Below are 23,452 nucleotides of genomic sequence, written 5' to 3' on the forward strand. Positions count from 1 at the left end.
GTAAATAGTGTTGCTTTAAAGAGCCGTCAGATTTTCTCCTATCACTCCTAAATCCTTGTTTTTGCATTCATACCTTTACTGGTTTTCCAAAGTAGAGGCAAATTGCTTGGAAATATTGACTTTTCAACCACACCAACCCTGATGATGGCCCCAGTCAAAGAGTCTGCAGTAAAAAATGGCTGTTTCAACTAAGTTTCACCAACTTATCAGCATTTCCCTGAATGCATCAAATGTGCTTATCGAATGCTGCAGAGAGGAAGTTTTTGGTCGTGTTTTTTTTTTTTCCTGGTTGATATTGACTGACTCATTTTGGTTTAGAATGTAAGAGAAGCTAATATTCCTATATTGTCAAACTGATGATTAAAACCGTCTCATTTGTCCTCAGATGTATGAAGGAAGGCAACAAGCACTGAATGAAGCAAAAGTTTTTTTTAATTCAAAGTGAATCTTGACATAGTACACCATCAACTCATAATTTGACACTCACCAATAAGAGTCACCAAGAAGGACCCGCTTTTTGTGACAAAGTACATAAGGCTTGGTCACATTGAAACTCACTGAGAACGAGAGGGGGGAGAAAAAATGACCGCAAACTGGTAAGACACATTACAACCAAACAAATCATTTTCCCAGTCCTCGTATTGTTTTATATTGCACAGTGCAGTTGCTACATGTCAAACTAGTGTAGCATTTAAGAAAAGAAAAAATAAAATCATAAAGCCACACAAATCTACATATATTTAGAACAGTAACAGTTTCAATTTAGCCATCATGTCTATAATATGTATCTAAACACAATAAATGCCAACATAATTAGATAGTTGTGAGACAAAATATTTTAGGAGTCAAATTTCATATAAATTAGTTATCAGCCCAGGACCCAATTGAGAGGATCCATGTTTGGTGCGTTTGTCGTTTTGAGGTGACGGCGCCCAACAAACAGCTGTTAACGAGGGACGGGTTTGGATTAACGGCCCCTCAGGTTTTGGCCTGGTTTGTCACTGTGTCGCTCCATGTGTTTGATGAGCTTTGGATCTGGGACTCTGTGACGTGATGATGCAACCACCATTGTAAAGCTGTAGGGAGGTGGGATTATCCACCCGAAGCAATCAACCCCAATGTGGGAGGGGATTACGGTGTGGTACATTTTGTCCATCTCGTCACAGGTGCTGAGCTGACAGAAAGAATAGAGAACGGGGGGAACTGACGAGAGGCTGCACACTGGAGTTTAAAAATTAAACCATTGCCTTGAGGTCAAGAACAGATTATCGTGCCACGACACACATCTATTATTTATGACAACCAGAGTGCACTTCAAGATGAGCAGTGTGCATCCTCTCGTTCGTTAAAGGGTCAACACAGTAGCATATTCAGACAAAAAGACAAGCAAAACCATAACAATGTAGTACAATGAGTGGATGAGGATGGGACAACTTTGGACCTAAACCTTGAATATGACTGACAAATAAAGCATTTTGAAAGAACCCCTGACTGAAACACATGGTGATATCTAACAATGGTAATAACTGCATACAGGAACTGTCAGCATCCACATCACAAAGGAGAGAAAATGCTGTGTGGCCATCAGAAATGCAAACCCCCCCCCCAAAAAAAAAAGCCCAGATGTCTTTGAATTCCACAAATACATTCACGGTGTGAGAATAAAGCTCTGCATTTGTGTATATTTAGGCCCTATATGTTTGTGTACTGCACGGTGTTCTGGGTGAGCACAATAAAACATTCCCTGACTTGTACTTTCTTAGGATTCAGTTAATAATAATAATAATAATAATAAAAAAAAAAAAGATTGTTTTCAGATCTCTTCTTTGTCAAACAAATAACTTTGGGGTTTTATAATATGAAAATTGGAGCTGATCCCCTCAAAAGGAATAAGACAACAAATTTCAGACTGCTTTGATATCAATGCAAGACGTCATCTGCCAGCCACTTGTTTGAAGAAAGGCACTAGTTGTACAGTACGAAGAGTTGCAGAATAAAGTCCAATAACGGAAATGTCACCAGACGTGAAACTAGGAAATACATCAAAAACACACCGGTTACAGAATCCAAGAGTGAACCCAGCCTACATTTGAAATACTGATGCTAAATACACACAGACAAAAATACACACTCACACCAAAAAGCAACAGAATTAAAAAAAAAAAAAAAAGGAAAACTCAACTTCCATTACAGCAGTTTACAATCACTTCAAAACAACAAAGCCAATATACAGAGGCACTAGCATATAGGAGTAGCATTCAATACACTCTATGATCAAAAATAAAACCCACTTCTAATGTATCTAGTCAGAGCTATAATACAAAAGAGACTGCAGGCTAGAATGAGATTAATCCTCTAAATTCACAGCTACGAAGTGGCAGATAATCAGTACATAGCAGCTTATTATCTATACATTCCAAATACAATTTGCCAAACATAGCTCAGAAAAATAAAACCTCAACCTCATCTTTAAAATAGAGATCTCACAATATATTCCAACATAGATAACTGCAACAGTATGCTGGAGGTGAAAGGAGAAATAGTAGCAACCATGCTTCAGAAATGATTAATGAACAGTCTTTGGTGCTGACTGGTGTAAAATACCGGTTGCTATGACAAAAAAGACGCAGCTCTAATACACACTTGAAATCAAAACAAACAAAAAAAAACAACAAAAACAAATCAAGGCTATGCATCCACCCTGAAGGAATGTATCAAAACTGACAACAGGCTTCAATACATGGACAAAAGTTTCATCTCACACAAATATTTAAAACAATTACTGATACACCTCTAACACTCAATAGCCCAGCAATTATACTGTAAGCTGATTATTTCAAACACTGACAAGCATTTAAAAATAAAAACACAAAAGATCTTAATTTCTTAGTCTATGCCACTCCCAAAAATCTAAAATATAAAATGCATTACTGCAAGTCTAACCTAAATGCTAAATAATAAAAACTAAGCAACCCAGAGGCTATCTAGATTGTATTGCAGTTACAGTAAACAGTGACAATACTGTTATGAATTAAGTACTATAGTGAATAGAAATCGATTATCAAAATACCAAATCACTCTTAATGTACATAAAAAGCTCATTCAGTCAAAGCCCTAGATGTGCAGCCTCTAGCTAAAGTAAATCCATACTCTGAGTTAGAAAGCAAACTGAAGTCCAACATTTGCCAATATTTAAACATTCCCACAAGCATTACCCTCATATTTATCCCATAAGTCCACTGTAATCAGAGTCTGAAGGTTAAGTGCTAAAGGCCCAGTTAAATTTACAATCTATAAGCTCCTGAAGTAACATCATAGACTCTGGTTTTAAGGCACTAGGAGAGGGCAGCAGCAAAGTCTGCCTGAAACAAAGACAGGAGCATTTGATCCTGGTTAATACAGACTGGGATGGCTTAGCAAACAGATCTGACCGGCTAGCACATGCTACAAGGCAACAAAGATAAAGGGAGGGTAGGCTGAGTGATCTGACAGCAACGACAACAAATGGTTTTCAGCCTGTAATTAGATCATTTTGTCTGAACACTACACAACAACAAATGACAGGAGGTAATGTGCAAAAGACACACTCTTAATTAAAATTTCCTTATCATCATTGTTTGTGGATTAAATCACGTTTGTAATGCTCTCTTATAAAGCTTTGCGGGTCGATTCAAATCGTTGCTTCCTCCCTTGGCTGACATGATTTAACAGGAAGTCTTTCAGATCCCACGTTGCTCCTGACTTTTGCTGTGAACCTCCAGGTTTCAGAGGCCGTGAATTTTCTGTGTCCTCAAAACACAATAAAACATTATCTTCAGTATTGTTACTTAAATGTTTCTTTCTCAGTCCCCCACGATAAACTCATATCCATCCTCCTCTGGATAACCTTTATTTTTCTCTTCCTTATCTTCATCGTCACAAGTGTCCATGTTGTGCTCTGGTGCTGGCTCTACCTGCCCAGGTGGCAGCACCAGTCCATTTTCCGTTGCCCCTCCTCAGCAGAAGGTGCTGCTGCAGCGCCAACCTGCTCCTCAGATATAAGAGAACTGGGGGTGATGGCTGAGCTTGGTGGGGCTCAGAGGGAAGCCTGTATAGGCAGCTGGAGAGGCCATGTAGGGGTGAGGAGGGGGTGGGGGAGGGGGGAAGGGAGGTTTGAACTGGTGGGGGTGGTGGGCGTAGCCGGGCTGGTGGTGCGGGTGGATGGTCGGGGAAGGGAGGAGCCTGTGTGGGTGGGGAGCGGGATGTCCAGCGTGGTGGGGGTGGGTGCCGATGCCCAGGGTGACCTGGTGAAGTATAGTGCCTCCTTGAGGGTGGGAGAGACTGTAGCTGTGCTGGAGGAGAGGGGGAGGAGGGCGAGAGGACAATATGGGATGGGGGTGGTGGGCGGTGGTGAGGGGGCCGCTGGGAGGATATGACAGTAGGGTGTGTGTGGGCAGGCCCTGGTTGTGTGTGTGCGGGCCGGCCGAAGTGTGTGTGGGGCTGCTGTGCGGCAGGTGTGTGAAGGTGTGTGTGTGGACAGTAGGGGGAATGTAGGCGTGCGGTCGCAGTGGCCCATAGTTGCCGTTCCATTCTTTGTTGCTGTGGTTTGAACCGTACGGCTGCACCTGAGAGAGAGGGGAAGCAAAACACAAACACACAATCCGTTAACGACACAGATTCTCAACAGAACAGAAACACACCTCCTTGCTTGGAGTTACATTAGAGGATTAACCTTCATGTTTGTTTAGTATGAAGCTGGCGGAGCTGGTAAACTTATCTAAACAGACTGAAGTCAGCAGGAAACAGCTATCCTAGCTCTGTAAAGGTCATAAAACTGACTTTCTGACACTTCAAAATCTGGCTGCTGCCTTTCAACAGGCAGGAAAAGTTTCAGTGACTGACAGGAGACCAAGAAATTGCTGGCTATCTCCGAGTGAGTGAGCTGTTTTCAAAATGATCATCTGGCTAGCTTCCTACACTCAATTACTTTTATGTAACCAACAGCAACATGTTTTATCTCTTGAAGTAAGTGTTCATAAACTGCTTGACCAACAACATGTCAAAGTATCTTGATGGTGCTCACATTTGTCTGCTTCCGACAGCTCCAACCAGGTGGTGCTTGGTGTGTAAACTCCCTTACTGGAGTGCCTACACCTCATTTTTCAAGCTGTTGTCCAAGTTCAATGAAATAATCATTCTTAAGCGATTTTCAAATTAGGAGTCCTGGTGCTCTCTTCCAAGTTAATATTCCCCAATAGATATTATATTATTATAATTTAAATATGGAAAGAACCACACTGACCTGTCCAAAGGCCAGAGGGGGCTGGTGCTGTCCCGTTGCCTTCTGCTGTCGGGACAAGAGGGGGGCGGATGGGAGGAGGGGGATGGATGAGGGAGTGCTCTGTTGTCCTATGAGACTGCTGCGCCCTTTGGACCGGGACCAGGACTCTGAGACTGAGAGACGACAGGAGTGAGTACTGCAGAAGTGGCGGTTAGGCTTTAGTCCGGATGACCCACAAGATTTTAAGACAGTGATGCAGAGCAACAATGATCAAGAGTTCAAACAACAAACAGGCATGCATGCCAGAGAAAACAAAGGAACAGACAGTGATTTACAATATACAGAAACGTTTACCAAATCTACACTTTCTGATGCACATTTAGGATCAGATGGATGGATAAAAATTTATTTTTTAGAAAATACATAACCTGTCATTTGCTAAAAATAAAAAAACTGAAAAGTATCCAGTTTCTTTAGCTGCCACATAAACTGTACTCCATAAAGTGCCACAAACCATGTCATCCAAGAAACTCTGTAGGCTTCTGAAATAGATCAGAGCAACGGTTTAAGTGTTTCCAGTAGCATAGTGGCCTCAGTAATTATGAAATGGAGGAACCACCATGACTTCAGTTGCAGTCGTCCAACTGAACTAACTAGCAGGGAAAGAAAGACACAGGTTGACCTTTCACGTGCAAAGCAGATAAAGGCTGCGAAGGTTTCAAAGCAGACTGGGATGTGACTGGAGTTCTGGAGTAGGCTTCAACAGACAGACAGACATTCCTCAGGGCACAATAATATATACGTATGAAGACCAAGTTAACAATGCAACAAAGCATCTGCACTAAGATATGATGTTGTCTAAACCAAAACCTAATTTTAGGTGTACCGGAACACCGGAAAATCACCTGCTCAGTGGAGCAGAGGAAGGACAATTTAACATGTTATGGTCACAGTGTAACTGTAATATCTGCTGCTGTTACAGGATCAAACATGTCATCCATATTTTAATAGTTGAGAAACACTGCACAATAAAATAGACAATAAGACCCACAGAGCTTGGGAAAGAGAAAGAAAGACTGTTGGCACTCATAAGGCACCTGAGGAGCCAAAATAATCCTTGGACTGATCTGCTTCAGTTTTTAATTCACTAAACCATTCAGATGAGTGAAACTGATCTCAGATCAGCACCTTGGGGAAACTTTTTTTTTTTTGCATTACAAGACCAAGCAGAGCAAAAGGGATCTGACCCAATACCAACTGAAATGCATCCTGCTTTCCACCCATTAGTGGGAACCATCAGACTGATGTTTGGAAAATACATTCACTTTACCCCAGTTGAGATTAACCCTCATCTTAATTTTTGAAAATATGTGGTTGATTTTTGCAAGGAAACTTGGGTTTTGTCAAATAAGGGAGGATACTCTGTACTTTTGCAGCCATTATAAAACTACTTTCAAGGGTTGGAGTAAAGGGATTAACAAGAAAAGCATTGAATTACTTTAATGAATGCTCAGAAGCTACCAAAGCCAAAATAGCTACATTAATACATTTTGCACAGCATCCAAATTAGAAATACCAACTTTAAGGTCAAACATTTCCTTGAAGAAAGCTGCTGTTTTGATGGAGGGACCACAGGAAATGTTAACATTGCCTGTTATGGATGCATCTCTCAGGTATTAGGACTTGTCTCTTGATCACCTGTTAAAGCCTCTATGACCCACTAGAGGGCGATAAGGCCCTACTGCCTCCATTTGACCTGCAAAGCAGACACCGCCAAAGAACAGGTCACTGACCACATGAAAGGTGGCAAAAGTTGGCACATTCATAACAGTAAAATTCTCTGGACGTTAGTGTAAAAACAGTGGTTTCATCATCAAAGCATCAAATTATCTTGGTCTGCGATCCAGGGAAAAAAAAAACAAACTGGTTAGAATTCAATACAACACTTTGCTTAAGTTGAAGTAAGCTATTTTAATACATTTTGTCATTCCTTATTCCCTGGGATCATTCTGCACCCTGAACACAGAGATGTCCAGTACAGAGACAGACTAAGTGGCTAAGTGACAGTCTGGTTCTTGGCTGGACCAGGCCATAGGTTACTTGTATTCTGCATGATGTCAGCAGGTTTCATCCTTTTATCCGTTCGCTTTTCTCTTACTCTGACTTCATAGTTACATAGTACAGCAACTTGGCCAATTAGGACAATGTTACCAGCAGTCACTTCCAAGCCTTTTCCAGATATGTAGACAAAGACAAACGGTCTTTGTTCAGAACCTCTTAAAACACCTTTCGGTTCTTGTGTGCTATATAAATCTAAAAATATAAATGCTAATCAATGACTTGTTAAGGGTATTAAAGGGTGGGGTGGGGTTGGGGAACCCACACTTGCAAAAATGTCTATTGGGAAAACTTCCACTGACCTGTTCTCTGGACTCGCTCCTGTGTCCCCTGAGAGTTGTTGTTCTGCACTCTCATTGGTGGAACAACCATTGTTCTGACGCCACGGGGACTCCGGCCTTGTACTGCAGGGGAAGGCAACGGTGCAACCATTGAAGCCAAAGGTGGACAGTTGTTGTGGTTACTGTTGTCAAGGTAACGGTAATGGCTGTTGCCACGCGGCGAGCCTGATGTGTTGGACGTGGGGGAACCTTCCACTGTGTCACAGCCACTCTCGTGGCTGTCATCCTCAGACATGCTGATAGCAGAAAGAAGAAAAGCCCATTAACATGAAATAACATGATGTTCATTGAAATGTGGACATCGGAACACACTTCGACTAGTGACTACCTGTTGGGTCTCTTGCATGGGGAGACAGAGGGGCTGGACTGAAGAGAGTTGGACGCCAGGGAGTTGGTGCTAAGGCTGCTGTCAGGACTGCTTAGGGAGCACACTCTCTCCATGGACACACTGGTGTTTCGGCAGGCCTCACACATGCATTCTTCTTTACACCTATGGACGGAAAAATGCAGCTTAGCCTTCAAGGCTCAGAAGTTTGCACTGCTTGTTAAAAACACTCATTCTGCAAGTGAAAATGTTAAGTACTCTGTCAGTAAATCAGGATACATTGTGGTTGATGTTACTTACTCTCTCAGACGGCACCTCTGAGGGTCTTCATCCTCATCCTCTCCATCAGTCGGTTCACTACGGATGCTAATCACACTGGGAGCCGGGCTTGGTGTGTCACCCATAAGGACTGCCACATCTCGTTGTTGTTGACCGGACAGTTCCAGCTGTCTGTTACCACTGGGCGCCACCTCTCTAAAGCAGCTCACCTCTTCTTCTGCGTCATCTTCCTCCTCATCTGTGTTTTGAACTTCCAGTAGCCTGGTTTCCTCCAGAGACACCACTCTCTGAGGCTGCTCCCTCCCAGACACTGCCTGTCCAACAACATTGGCCATCTTTGGGGTCCGACATGCTGATACATGGATGTTGCTGGAGTGGGACAGGTTCCTTTTGACAGAACAGTTGATATATTAACTTAGAATAAAACGGCAGAGCAGATTCATCTTAAAAATATCACCAAGGCCAAGTTCACATAGCAGGCCAATCTGGCCCCAATCAAATTCTTCCCTCCAAAATCCAAATGGCTAATGACAGTGTGTACGGCATAAATCCCTCCTCAGTCTGAACAGCCACGCAACCATTCTATCGGAATTCAATGCCACTTTTACCTCACTCTAGATTGACAATCATCATAATTGTGTGGGAAGAGTGAGTGAGAAGAGAGCCGTCAAACAAAAACAAACATTGCAGACGGTGATCACAAATAGTCAATGGAGGGACAGTGAAATATTAGACTTTATTAAAAGAAATTAGTAAGTACATTTATTTATTATACCTAATTGAACTGTAAACGCTAACATCTGTGGTCCCCATGTCTGTTATTCCAGATCTTTCCTTGTTTATTTCCATACACAGAGTGGTGCATGTGAGATCTTAATGTTCTTCTGCACATGTGGGTCATATCAGGGCCATGAGCAGTTTACATTGGAGTCCGAATTTTAAAATATAATGTGAACAGCAGCAATAAAAAAAAAAAAAAATTAAAAAATCTCAATTACAAGAAATCTGATTTGAGCACTAAGGCTTGCAGTGTGAACATAGCCTAAATTTTAATCTACATTGCAGGCTCTCACCTGTTGTGACTGTGTCGGTTCCTTTTATTGGCTGGCTGGGGCCACACAACATGAGCTATGCCAATGTTGATTGGCTGATGGGCAGAGAGTGCTGGCATCTGATTAGTCAAGAGAGGCTGCTGAATCACCGAACTATAGTGGCTGTTGTGAGGACACACTTTCCTGTTAGAAAGACATAAAAAAATAAAAACTATGATGTAGCATCATATTTTGAGTAAAAATATGTGATATGAACAAAACACAATCCACAATCTGATCAGATTTACTATTCATAGCATGTATTCTAATAGCACATATAACACTTATTATACATTAATAAGTAATGTAAAACTGCACATGTGAAAATGGATCCTGTTAGAAATCTGGACCTGTGTTTACCATTTTTGTTTGGATTAGATGGAAGAAGTTGTGTATGCATACTGGCAAAACAAACAAAAACATTTGACTGGTGGAAGTCTTGAAATAGGGATTTTTCCAATGTTAAAGTTTACATGACTCAGAGTGTGGTGACTCACCCCCAGTCGCCAATCCTTTGTGGACCAGCAGTGGCGTCGTTGGTAAGGGAGGTAGGGGGTGGTGGAGGGGGGTGGGAAGGAGGAGGACCCACTGGAGTCATTGGCTGCCATGCTGCTGGGACAAGGACCTGCTGCCCCCTGCTAGACCAGGCCTGCTGCAGGCGCAGAGAAGGAAAATAAGGGATGGCATGCGAGCCGTATCAGTCTGATCTCTATCAGCTCTGTTAGATCTCTGCCTGTGTCCCTGAGGAAGATTTTAAATCCCCAAAACATTTTCTGATGCCAAAGTGGCCACAGGGTCATAAATTTGGACTGTAGTGTAGACAAAACACTGCAAAGGCCGTATTGTTCTAAATGCTGACTTTAATATGCCTCTGTCAGGGTATCTCAAAACATTTCTACTTATTGGTACTGTTAGCACTTACATGCTAACACAAAATCAGTTGAAAATCAATGCATGCAAGAGTGACTGCACAAATCTACACAAGCCATGTCTGAATCTGTCTCTTACCTGAGCTATCACTCCAGGCCTCACGGGTAAGGGCTGTATGGGAGGGGCCTGGGTTACCATGGGAACAGAATATCCTGCTGGTTGATTAAGGTTACCTTTAAAAAAAATAAAATAAAAAAAATTTATAAATAAAACACACACACACACAAAAAGGGCTATGTATAAGTTTAAGTTAGGCCGAGTAGTGCAATCCAAATATGAAATCTCGGTGTGAATACCTTGTAATGTGGGAGGACACAGAAGAAGGGCAGGTGGGAACGAGTCACTGCACCCAAACTGCCCATTTCCAGTTGTTAGAGCTATTCCTGGATGCAAGACGGAGGGAGCTGACTGGGTTAGAGTCTGCATTGAAATAGCAAGGGCAGGGGGGAGGTGACAAGAAGACAGCAGAAGGATATAAACAGAGATGACACGCAGCCAGAAAAGAGATTATAAAGGCCAAAGATGAAATGTAATAGCAGTTGCCAGGAAATGGAGACAAAAGGGAGAGACATGGCAACAAAATTAGACTTGACTGGCAGTAACAAACACCAACACCATTCTGTTATAGCACCTTCTGTCCAGAAGAGGGCAACATGAGGTCAACAGCATAGATAAGCTTTCACTGAAACATTATGTAAACAAGGATTAGATATATTTCTAAGTATATATTTACATTCTCTGTCCTTAAAAAAAAACACTGGTCCCCACCAAGAGCTTATGTGTAGTAGAATAATTTGGAACCAAAATAATGCAGTTGAATGACACTTTATAACTTTATAGGCTCAATAACATTGCTAGTAGTTGAAAGAGAACTGACTGTGATGTCTGTGTACCTCTGATAAAAAAAGATTACTGGTACACTGACTGACAGGGAAGTACAACATGCCCAGGAGCAGGAAAACAGAAGGGGGGGAGGAACAAACTCAGCTCCAGTATCTGACCTGAGTGTGGACCGGTATGTTGCTGTAACCAAGAGGAAGGCCAGAGGAGGCAGGGGGGGCTACAGGAGGTCTTGAGAAATGAATGGTGTTCTGGTTGAGAGCATCAAAAACTGCACTGATGGGGCGGCTGTGGCACATGTCCATGATTCGGAAAGATGACTGAACACTGGAGGAAAGCAGAGGAGTTGTTTATTAAGGGTGGAAAAATGGCACGACTCAGACTATACTCAACCATTTTGTGTTTGTATATTGATTGTTACTACACCAAGGAGAAATAAAGCAGTTACAAGACAAACAAGAATCTGCAACCCAATACATTCTGTTTCAAGTCGGCCTTACTGGTTACTATGCGGGTAGTCCAGCAGATGAGTCATAGTGAGGAAGGGATGATTGAGGACATTGGAAGGAACGGTTCTTTCCTCAGCATCAATCAGCAGCATGCTCTTCAGCAGAGACACAAACTCCCTCCTGTCTGCCTTCTCTGCTTGCATGTCACTGTTATCAGGACACAGCACCAGGTTCACCTAATGGACAGGAGCATGCAAAGCGGAAGCAAATGAGTACAGAGAGTGACAGTTCATGTTGCAGTTAATTAACAAACAGAGGAACATGTTAACTGCTGCTAATCTGTGTTTTGCAGGCTTTAATACATCTCTGTGAGATGTGATTACGAGGCCAGCATTCTTCATTACCACATAAAACTGGAATCAAATTATAGAAATTTGAACTCCATGTGTAGTCCTGAACACTAGCTGCAGTAGCTGGACTCACATGTGCTATGTCATCCAGACAGCTGAAGATGTACTTTCTGGCCTCTTTGGATTTAAGTCCTGTCTCCTTCTCATGCTCCTCTGTCGTCTGCAGGAAGAACAAAAGTATGGAAAGGTAAGAATCTCAATATGTGCAATATGCAGTATAGGCCAAGAGGTCAAGTTTTGTTTCAACACAGTATGCCAGTGTGTTGAACAGAGGAAGTAAAGGTCATAATATTAGATGATATAAATACAAGCAGTGAGAAGAAGCTACGTAAGTTCCACACTAAGCAGCATGGTCAAAAAGGCAGTTGGGTTTTTGTGGGGAATATCACGTACAGATAAATATTAGTCTCACATTCGTTAAAATTTATTTGGAGTCAGATTGGCAGGTAGTCTAAACACAGTTTCCCATTTCCTTGAGCTTTCTTCAGGGTGTGCAGGCTTTGTCCTGTTTTGAAAGGCTTAATGCAGCTGTTTCCTATTGGGAAAGCACTGTTGCTGCTTCATATGCTTTTCCTCACTGCCGGTCCCTGCCATGAACAGCCGGTGCTTCTTTACTTTAAGCCTCATACTCCTCAGTCTGTGTGCGTGTCCTAACCACCAGCGTCAGTGACGATAAAGTGTGGTTCACCAAAGGATGTGTGCATTGGGTGTGCAGGTCTACAGCATGTCTGTTTTATGTGCATGTTTGTGTGATTTGCATGCAGGTACTTTTAGTCTCCAGGAGGCATAGGGAGAGTCCGACTCTTTGGAGAAGAAACGGGAGGTCTTGGTCCCCTTGTTGAGCAGCTGCTCTGCAGGCAGGCCCTGAGTCTGAGAGATGTACCGAATCTGAGGAGAGCATGACAGGAGAGAGAGGAAGAGTGGGAAGGAGAAAATGTCAATAAATAAATAGTTTCAGGTTTTAGGGGAGAAAGGAATAGAAGACATGAGAAGGTGTGGGAAGAAATGACAGAATGAAAAGGAGAGATAGAGAGGCAGGCCAACTTACCTGAAAAAAGTTAATTGACTTGAACGTAATTTCATCCATTTTATGCAATTACTGAAAACACAGGGTTCAGTTCAGCTGGAGCTCAGTGGTCATGTGCTAACGCAGCTTATCAGCGTTTAAGGTACATTGGCATACAGCTGGATGGTTGATGTGAATTGCTTAACACCAGTGGCTTAAAGGGAACAACACAATGCATTGCACTGTCTACAGCACATAAATCTGTTATAGTCTGAGATCTGGACTGTGTCCACCTGCTCTAAGTGTTCCGTTATCTAATACAGCATGTTCAATTCCTGCCCTTCAACCTTTATTGCTCTGCCAAACTGACATAGTTCAAGCCCTGCACAGGCCCAAAGGCAAATGGAGTAAACAAGTCAATCACACACAAAGGGGAGTCAGAGGTCAGCATTTTCTTGGAAAAGAAATGAAGCAGCACAACATTTATAAGTAAACCTATTTTTTAACCAAAGCCTTGTGTCGTCAATTGTCTTAGTTGAACTAAATACACATTGAAATATTTCAGTCTGAATGAACTTTATGACTACAGTCTGCATCGTGGATCAAACAAGTGCTCTTTACAGTGCTCTTTACAGGAAGGATAATTATGACAAAGAAAAAACAAACAACATATTAAATTACAGAATGGCTTCAAGTAGAAGGTTCCTTTATAGCTAAACAGTGTGATTTCACAGCACCTTGGAAACCCTAGTGGGTTTTTGCAATCAAGAAATCTATAAGAGCAAAGATAGTCATGCCCCAAAAGCAAAAACCCTTTCACCTAACACCAATGCAGTTTATGATATCTCTATGGCTCAGTTTGATTGATTTGTGTTTGATCTGTTCTTGTCAATGACTTTTTATTTTAGATCCCAGCACCGTTTCTCTAGAATTCACTCGAGTTTCTGGTCTGACCTGCCTTGATTTCCCCTCAAAATGGGGTAAAAAGAATCCACATGACAAATGTAAACCCTGCAGCAAGGTTTTGCAGCATGTATGTGTGTGTGCACATGAGCATGTGTACACGTCTATGGCCCAGAACAAACACACTGACAGGCCAGAGGGCACTGGACTGAGAACCTGCTGATGGTGCACTGATGGCTCACCACAGTGCGTGTGTGCGTGTGTGCACATGTCTACCATCAGGCTTATGTTTATAAATACATTTTGCTGTGTAGAGTAGAACTGCAGTGAGCCTTGGCACAGCACTGCATGCTTTTGGGGGCTCAATGTGCACACGCGAGTGTGCGTCCTGGCATTGCCTTGTGATACAACAGAGCTCCCACTGCTCAGCGAAGCTCTATCAGCCACAATCTCTGACAGATGATTGTTCAAACTGCTAGCGGCTGCTCAATGTGCAACTGACACGTCGCAGAAAAAAAAGAAAGAAGGAAACAGATGCATGCGTAGGCATTAAGCTGGATCCTGCTGAACAGACCATCGGTTCTTTAAAATGTTAATGAAGTGGAATGTTTGGTACTGGCATGTACTATGGAAATTGAGCCAATGTCAAACATTTAGTTTGGCAAAGAAAATTCAACATGTTAGAGTTATGGAAAACTTTGTATGTATCCATAAAAGGTCAATGTCATTTTCTTCCAACATAATAAATGTCGCTGACACTTACAGACATGCCACAACACCAGGATTTCACTTTTTCTAAATTTCAAACTATGGACTAAACAGAGGTAGCTACAGCCAAAGACAGGGTAGGCCTGTACTGGTCTGTGAATGTGATGTGGGCCTTTTCCCATGCTCCCTCTCCCTTTCCCTCGTCGGGGGACTCCTTTTAGAGTCTCAGCAGTGCAGTAGGCTGCACAACCCTGTGGGAAGATAATCACACATTGCCAAGAACAATTTCCTGATTCACTCAAGGCAGATTAGCATTAGGTGGATTTCATGCTAGATTTGTTGGACCTCAGTCATACAGCAAATGAGAGATGGTATACCTAACTGTATACTGAAGGTACTGTTGAGTTTTGGCTACTGGGAAAGTACAGCACAGCGAGCACTAATTATTCTCATCTGGGGAACATGTCATGTCAAGTGAGTGGCAGAATGAGTAGAGGTGGTGTGACTGAGTGAGTCAATCTGCTGTGTTTCTTGTGCATGTGTAAATGTGAGGGAAACGTTACCTGGTCATACTCCAGTGCTCCAGGGTACAGAGGCCAACCCAAGAAGAGCTCAGCTATCACGCAGCCCAGTGACCACATGTCTATGGCCTCACAAAATGGCAGGCCCAAAATAATCTCTGGAGCCCTACGGAGAGAAAAGAGAGGCAGCAAAGGTTACGTTTCGTGTTGGTCCCCATGTATAATCAGAAACCAGTCACGCGGCCAGAGCCTGAAGCAGAACATGTCTGTAATTTCAGTGAGAGAGACAGTGCTGAGCTCTAGCACATAGTTTGTGTGGAACGGAATGAGCTCAAAAGGTAAATAACGAGAGTGATTTAGTTTAAAATAAATACAATACCCCAAATATTATTCCCTGCACAAAGATAATACCTTTAAGGGCAGTGCTAGCTGAAAAGTCCTGATGCAGAAGGATGATAAGCTAGCTATTTACCATTGACTAACTTGACACCTGAATTTTGTAGTGTTTCGCCCCATGTTGAAACCGGAAGGTAACTAAATTACACCCGATGTAGTTTTTGACTCAACTTACACTGAGAAGTGTTGGGTAATATTTTTAGTGCAAAGCAACGCAACACATACAGACATTGCAAGTTTTATATATTGCAACTCTTTTCACCTCTCAAATTATGTTTAATTTTTAAAGATACTTAAATAAAAAAACCTAAATAAAACTTTAATGGCTCCACAGTGCAGTTCATGTGTTTCCATTAAAGGAAATTATGGTTTCAACAAGAGAATATTCCTGGATGTTACATTGAGCATTACACACATGACGTGCATGCAATGTTCCAGCAACAAAGAACTAAATCTATTCCAAAAATGGGATTTTGCCACTTATGCAACTGAAATGGGTTGTAATCTTGCAGCAGTAGTGTGAGGTAGTGTATAAAACAATGGACTGTTAACACTGGACACGGAATCGGTGCAACAGTGCTGCAAATAGTAACCACTGCTATGATGACCACAAGGGAAATGACTGTTGCCAAGCAACAACCAGACACAAGACCATAATTTCACAGTATTTTAAATGGGGCCATTACTCATGGTTCTTTGTGTGTATGAGTGTGAATAACAGTGTATATATCTATATGTGCAGCTATGCAACCATGTTTGTAGACAAACAAATGTAAAAGAGCCCACCCCTCTTTCAGTGCTGTCTGTTCTTGTTGCTCTAAAGGGGGGAAATTACACTTTGCTATTTCCTATTGCTCCTTCAAGAGGAAGAAGTCAGGTTATGCAATATTGAAAAAAAAATAAAAAAGCCTTGGGAGAGACTTGTCTCAAACATTTAAAGAACAATCCTTCAAAGCGAGGACAATGGTTGTGGTTTCCCTCATTTTAAGCATTGCAATCAACAAGAGAAACACATTTAACTATGCAACAAGCTCTTCTCACAGCATCAGAAATCTTCAGCAATCTTAGTTACGATACTTCACACAACATTTTAAGGAGAAAAATAGAGAAACACAGCAATTAAAATAAATAGGCTTAATACTTAATAAACAGGAATTGAAAATTACTCAACCTTACTTTGCTTTTGTTACGCCACTTTGGTTAACTTTCACTGCACAAATTTCATATTAACTAAGGCCAAATTGGGCAACCGTTGAAAATTACAAAAACCTACAACCGATGTGCTAATGGCTGTTGCTTTAGCTTTATGTATGAGGTACAAGAGTAGTGAAAGAAATGAGCATCTTCACTTGGCCCAGCAATATCCTGTGGACAGTATGGTAATAGTATGCTGCTAAAAAGCCTACACAGTACTTAACATAAATGTTTTGACTACCAACTTGCAAGAGATGAATATCAACTGTAGGTGATGATCAGATGAGCTAAACTAATAAAAAAGTAAAATAAATAAATTATAAAAACACTGTCCACAAACACAAGCTTCAGACATAGCTATCCATTACAGGCCTATGACAAAAATAAACTTGTATAGTTGTGGGAAAGGGTATTTGTGTGTATGTGTGTGTGTTGCTGCACCCAGCTTAACTGCCAGAGTCATAAAAGCAGCAGCAACAGCACCAGCTTTCCAGAGCTGTAACAGCTCATCACATAACACATGTCTAACACACCCAGCACACACAGGTGTTTGGTCAACCTGGTTCCAGAACTAACTAGTAACACTAGAGAACAGCAGTTACAAGAAGAACAAGCACAGCAGACAGTAAGGTCAACACACTGATACAACGGAGTGTTTATGTTGTGAGCAATGTTAAATATGAGGAGACTGTACAGAACACGTATCAAATTCTGCTGCACACATTAAGGCTTAATATGTGCAGCAGTTACATTAGCAATGCACATGCATGTTCAGAAAAGAAAGCGATACTGGTGCGCTCTACTGGCAAAAAATGGCTTATCTCATCACATCGGCCAAGCTGACTTATATGATGTCATGTTCTTCCCCAGTTTAATATGCTCTAAGTTGATGTAATGATCATTTCACCGAAGATATGATGCCCTTTCACATTTAACAACTTGGCTCAGTTGTCTCTTGAATAACTTTCATCTGTCTGGTCAATTGTATTCATTATCCTGATAGTTAACTTTTAACTACGTAGCAGAATGGTTGGGTCAATGGGCTTGTCTTGATTTTAGGGAATCTTTTTTTTTTTTTTTTTTTTTTAAATCCTCCTTTTGCTCGTTATTGATTGTTGAATATAAACGCACTAACATACTGCATCTTTAAACCTTCATGTTTCCATCCATAAATCACACAATCAAAAAAGATGTTAAAAATATTACTTTTAGTGTCTTCTCTTTGTAAAGCTGCCACAGAAAATGAAAAGTTCCCTGGAAAGCTTTCAATGACCAACAATTGGACCATATCACAGTTTCTTGCTAAAGGCCTCGGTGATGCAGGAAAAAATGGGTTGAGGACTTGTTTACACAAAAAGAGTCCATGGAGGCAAGTAAGGCATGTAAATAAATCAGTAAGACCAAAGCAAATTACAAAAAGACATTAAGAACCTTGACTTATACATAATCAGGCCTCAGGCTGAAACCACATTTAAAGTGAAGTGAGTTATGACAAACTACTTGAAAAATGTTATGTATTTTTCCACCATTTTTATTCCCAACCCAATAAAATTATTTTTTTTTTCCTAGTCTTAAACTGAAGTGCCACTAAGACTGGGTCTGCACAGGATGTGACTTCCCTGCTCCTCACAAAGAGAACATATTAAAGACACATCTACATGGCACAGTTGGACACATGCGCAGAGACCTACTGCTGCGATGCAACTAGGTGCTCTTGTCAGAAAGAAATCACACCTAGGAAACGAAAGCCTAATAGAACCTGCCCAAATCTGTAAGTGAGCTAGGATGATAGCCGTCTTTCGTTCCACCTGATCTGCCTTGTTGAATTATTCACATAGCCCCGTGCTTCATTTCCATTGTGGGAGGTGGTTTTACGTCACCAGCCCCCACAGGACTGAACACTCACCTCACTGGGTCCTGCTGTGTCAGGCTACCATGGCAACAACACATTAGAGCATGACAAGCATTCAATAGCTTTTGCCAGAGCCATCTATCTACAAGAGTTACATTTGGAAACTCAATGGAGGTCAAGTTTGTATTACCACCTCACTGTATTTCAATTTAAGGTGGGGGGAGAGAGAGAGAGAGACAGAGAAAGAGGAAAAAAAAACATCCATGTGTATTAGAAGTAGTTCAGCCAAACTTTTGGACCTGTATAGCTTCGAGCATCTGAGCAAAAGCAGCATAATTCCAGTTTACATTCGCTTTTCAATGAACTAGGACTATTGACAAGTTTCATTCAGGGGTACCGATGGTTTGACATTTTATCATTTATGAATTAATTGGTACATGTAGAATAATTTATAGGAATTTACAGAAGAGGTCAATGTATGGCAGTATAAAATCTTACTAACTTGAGTAAGCATTCATTTAAGGCCACTAAGCATGTTAACAGGAAGCTCTGGGAGTCAATACACAATGCTGTAGTCACTGGGCATGCTACCGCCTGAGCCAGAGTCATCCTAGTGAGTCACATGAGTACACCCATATGCAACCACAAATCCAAGCCAAATCCAGTGGTGAATTTAATCGAACATTTATGTATTTAAAAAAAAAGTGTATTTAAAAATCTGCAATGCTGCACCCAAACATACAGAGAAGACCAATGAAGGCAGCACCATGCTGAAGGTGCAACCACTGACAGGAGTCGTCAACTGGAGGCAAACAGAGCTAGCAGCACAATGGTCTGTATTTCCTTTTGGTCAAGGGTAACTGAAACCATACGGTGGCTTATTTACAGCCTACAGGCTATTTCATTTCTAGAACTACACTAGATCTGGATTTGTACTGATCAGCAGACAGTGCCACACACATCCTAACAAATTGTTATTGGAAACACTATTTAAAAAAAAAATACTAGATAGGATTTCTCTATGCTTTCCAAACTACCGCAACACTTTGTGCCATTAGTTACACAAGATGCTAAAAACATTCCTATGAGACTTAGCTGCATGTTGAAATGATTGCATCACAATTTCTGCTGATTTGTCAGTCAAACATTCATACTGCCAATCACTTGTTCTAACACATCCAAGAGGGGTTTCAACTGGTTCAGGTATGTGACCGGTATGGTCACAGTCAGTCACCGTCAGTCATGTTGATGAAATCAGTTTGAGCATTATTACACTGGAAATAGCCATTCTGAGTGGCTTTTCTGCTCCACAGTGATAAAGATAATTTATCTGAGTTACCAGTAACCTTTTCATCAGCTCCAGCTCGTCACTACAGTTGTACATGAGAATCGCAGATCAACAAAGTCAAAGATAACTTTTCTATCCCACTGATATTATGAGAACATTAACTGGAGCTTCTGACCTCAGCAACCTCATGATTTGTCAATTAGGTAACTGCATGAATAAGCAGGTGTGCGGGTGTTTCTAATGAAGCCCCCAGTGAGTATATTACCACTGCTAATTAACATTCATACTTATCTTAGTAATTTTGGTCAACATGCCTGTGCTGGTAAAGAAAACTGTACGAACATCAATAAAGCTGAAGGTAGAGTTTCCAAAGTTCATGTGACAGATGCAATCCTGTATTTAGTGCACTTGACATTTTTAAAATCACAGACTAGAATCTTTTTGCATTTTAAGAAAAACTTAATTTTCACTTTTTATTTTGCATCAAAGCCACATTTCTGACTAACTATGGTTCTGGAAAATCCAGGGAAAACCCCAAAGCTGTAAATTTAAAAAAAAAAAAAAAAAAGAAGGAAAAAAAAATCTCCTCCTACACACTGTGGTGAGGCCAGCGTTTCTTAACAGCTTCACTATGGTAACAATACAGAGCAGCCATTATGTAACCTGAACACTGGTGAAGAGGAGACTCTGTCATGCAAACCACTCTGCTGATAACCTGATGTTCAAAAAAAAAAAAAGAGCCATAAACCCAATGAAAGTCAGACACACTGCTGACATAATCGTATAGACATAGTGTGGTGTGACCTCTCCCTATGAACACAAATATTTACCTAAGCAAGCTCACATTCAGGCCTGCTAATACACAGTGTCCTGCTGACGTCATTGCTAGACCAACTTCCCCCTACAAACACACACACACACACAGTTATGAAATATGTAAATTTAAATTACATATACCCTAAATAGCCTGTAATAAATAATACAGTGTTTCTGCAGTTGTTTTCCACTACAGATTAAGTCAAACAGGGTTCAGGTTTTCTTCTCCTACTGAACAAAGCACACAGCTATGTACTTACAAATAAACATTTAAACAAAACTGCTCTGATCTTTTAAATTTGAAGCATATTTAAAAAAATTCCACTGAAGCAGGGAAAAGTGCACCTTTGACATAAACCCTTCACATGTGGACTGTCAGCAGTCAGATACAATTTACCAATGTAACCTCAATGTCCCCCATAGGTCATAACTAACTTGTAGTTCTAACAAAGTTACTGTTAAAGTTTCCACCTCTTAAAGGTATGCTCTATCTGTGGGAACCACTGGGTTGCATACAAATGGAGAACGAGACAGTGGAGGCCGGGTTGCATGGAGCATGTGAGTGAGGCGGGGTGTAAATACGATACCAGGGCTTTTGTGTACACCTTGCAGTTGGTCAACAATACAGCAGCCCATCTGATCTTCCATCAGCCTGAAGGGGCATATGGCGTTCCTTTTCTCATTAACACTCACTGGCTATGCATGGCTTCCACGTCTCTACTATTTTCTGGCTACCAGAACAAAGAGGCCAATTTTTCCCTTCAGAAGATAGCCAGACAACATAGTTTTGTGCCTCCTGAAGATTAAGTTACCAAACCAGACACACTAATTTTATACCCTCGGAGAAGCTGAAAAGAGCTGTTACAAACCATGTTAGGGTACATTGTGTAACCTACATGAATTATCCAGCCTGTTGCAGTGGTTGACAGGGGCATACACAGGAGCACACCCAGAAACACACAGGAATGTCAGAATGTTTTTTCCTGGATCTAAATGTGGGTTTTCACATACCAGTCTTCCCTGGCTTTTTCTGTCCTGAGTGACCTTCCTGAAATTCACTGGCAACCCTTTTTAACTGCACTGTGATCTCAGCATTGTTGACACTGCTCATATACAAAACACACACGTAGGCACACTTGAAAAAACACTCATACACACTTAACCAGGTCAACCGAGAGAAAGCCTTCATGTTATGCAACAGTTATAGCTCCAGTCTCCTCCTCACCTCTTCGAGAGGCAGAGGGGGGTTGCTAAAAAGCAGCTGGCTTTCACTAAAGTGGCTGCATCATGGGTTAACACCGGGATTTTGGTACTGTGAGGCCTCACATTAGATTTTACACTGGAGGAATTTTCAAGGCAGGAATCCCACACCTGTAGTTTTTGCCCAGTTATCTAATTTAATACAGAGATAACTGAGAAACCTTACAGGATTATAAGATCAGGAGCACAGGGTTAAATGATGGGTGTGTGCAGCACATTAGCTAAAAACATACCCAGCATTTCTCATATATTGCAAAATATTTGAAGAGATAATAGTTTACCCAACCTGCTGAAACTTGCAGGGAACAGCATAGTAAACCAAATTTGGCATTAATAAAAAGGAAATGCCACTGAAACAAGCTTGGGAATCCTTAAATATTTCATACTGCTTACTGTAGTACTCAATTTCAATCTTTCACATGCCAACAAGAATCTAATAACTCAAACAATTTTGAGTAAATTTCAAACAAGTGTTTGGGTTTTGATATTTCACAGATGATCTAATTTGTAAAATCTCTGCTTAGTAACAGCTTAGTTCATTTGTACACGGTTTACAAGTTCACAAATCTGGCTGCATTTCATAAGCACGTTCCTTTTTCATCATAACCTAGAAGTCAAATTTTTCATGATGTTGTTCCTCATATAAACATCTCAGTTCCTCTGAAAGTTATGCAAGACCAGCATAAAGCAGGGTGTGACAGACAGTCCATAGATCAGATATTTATGCATGCAGGCATGCAGTCAAAAATGCATATGTGGCTTAGAGGAATCCATGAGCAGTGTAAAGAGGAGGGTGCAGGTTTTTACAGAGTACCTCACATTACATAAGAGAGAGGGCCTAAACATATAAAGCCGGGGCAAGACTTCGCTAAGCCCTGTGAGAAACACGCAGAGCAACAGATAAACATGGGACTAAGTCAGCTCACCATGTTGGCGTATCATGATAACAAATGACGTGACATTTCACCTTGAGTCATATCCAATCTTTCTCAAAGTTATTCTTCCCTGCTAATGTCATCCATCAACAGTTTACACCACTTGAATACAGCTGAGTTTCTTTCTGAGGTCTACAACTCTCACTTCCTCTCAACTACTTTTGGTATCTCTCATAACAAAACTGGTTAGTTTTCAGAATGAAATACTTACACATTTGGGCAGCTTATTCAGTATCAATAATGGAATGTGACCTATTATTGCAGATGAATATTATACCCACTCAATTCACTATTGATTGTTAAAGCAATGCAAATTAATCATCTGTCTAAATAGCTGTGCTGAAAGTTTTTCAAGCAAAATTTGGTGCAAAATTAAACACTGCTGTGGATATACAATGGAAAACTACAGTAAAAGCACAATCAAGAGCTAATCCATTGTCTTTTCTGAACTGACAAAAGCCAAAGCCAAACATACTGAGATGTACACATTTTTGCAAAACCTCTTGCAGATATGTAGCATACAACTATCG

General features: G+C 41.1%; 1 protein-coding gene across 2 annotated transcripts in view; it reads right to left on the bottom strand.

The window, feature by feature from the left end:
- Positions 1 to 414: 414 nt before the first annotated feature.
- LOC115056091 (homeodomain-interacting protein kinase 3-like) overlaps positions 415 to 23,452 on the bottom strand; it is a 28,155-nt gene continuing 5,117 nt past the window's right edge. Inside the window, exons 5-18 of one of the 2 annotated variants that reach the window (XM_029522349.1) lie at positions 15,224 to 15,347; positions 12,812 to 12,931; positions 12,117 to 12,203; positions 11,685 to 11,869; positions 11,346 to 11,511; positions 10,641 to 10,764; positions 10,423 to 10,517; positions 9,912 to 10,063; positions 9,397 to 9,558; positions 8,345 to 8,710; positions 8,048 to 8,209; positions 7,681 to 7,955; positions 5,282 to 5,433; positions 415 to 4,604 (exon numbers count right to left, since the gene is read on the bottom strand). In XM_029522349.1, coding sequence (XP_029378209.1) covers positions 4,032 to 4,604; positions 5,282 to 5,433; positions 7,681 to 7,955; positions 8,048 to 8,209; positions 8,345 to 8,710; positions 9,397 to 9,558; positions 9,912 to 10,063; positions 10,423 to 10,517; positions 10,641 to 10,764; positions 11,346 to 11,511; positions 11,685 to 11,869; positions 12,117 to 12,203; positions 12,812 to 12,931; positions 15,224 to 15,347 — 2,743 coding nt within the window. In that variant the 3' untranslated portion in view covers positions 415 to 4,031. Of the gene's footprint in view, positions 4,605 to 5,281; positions 5,434 to 7,680; positions 7,956 to 8,047; positions 8,210 to 8,344; positions 8,711 to 9,396; positions 9,559 to 9,911; positions 10,067 to 10,422; positions 10,518 to 10,640; positions 10,765 to 11,345; positions 11,512 to 11,684; positions 11,870 to 12,116; positions 12,204 to 12,811; positions 12,932 to 15,223; positions 15,348 to 23,452 lie in introns of both variants that reach the window. The other variant, XM_029522348.1, reaches the window with a different exon arrangement.

The sequence above is a fragment of the Echeneis naucrates genome, chromosome 16, assembly GCF_900963305.1.
Source record: "Echeneis naucrates chromosome 16, fEcheNa1.1, whole genome shotgun sequence".
Lineage (NCBI taxonomy): Eukaryota > Metazoa > Chordata > Actinopteri > Carangiformes > Echeneidae > Echeneis > Echeneis naucrates.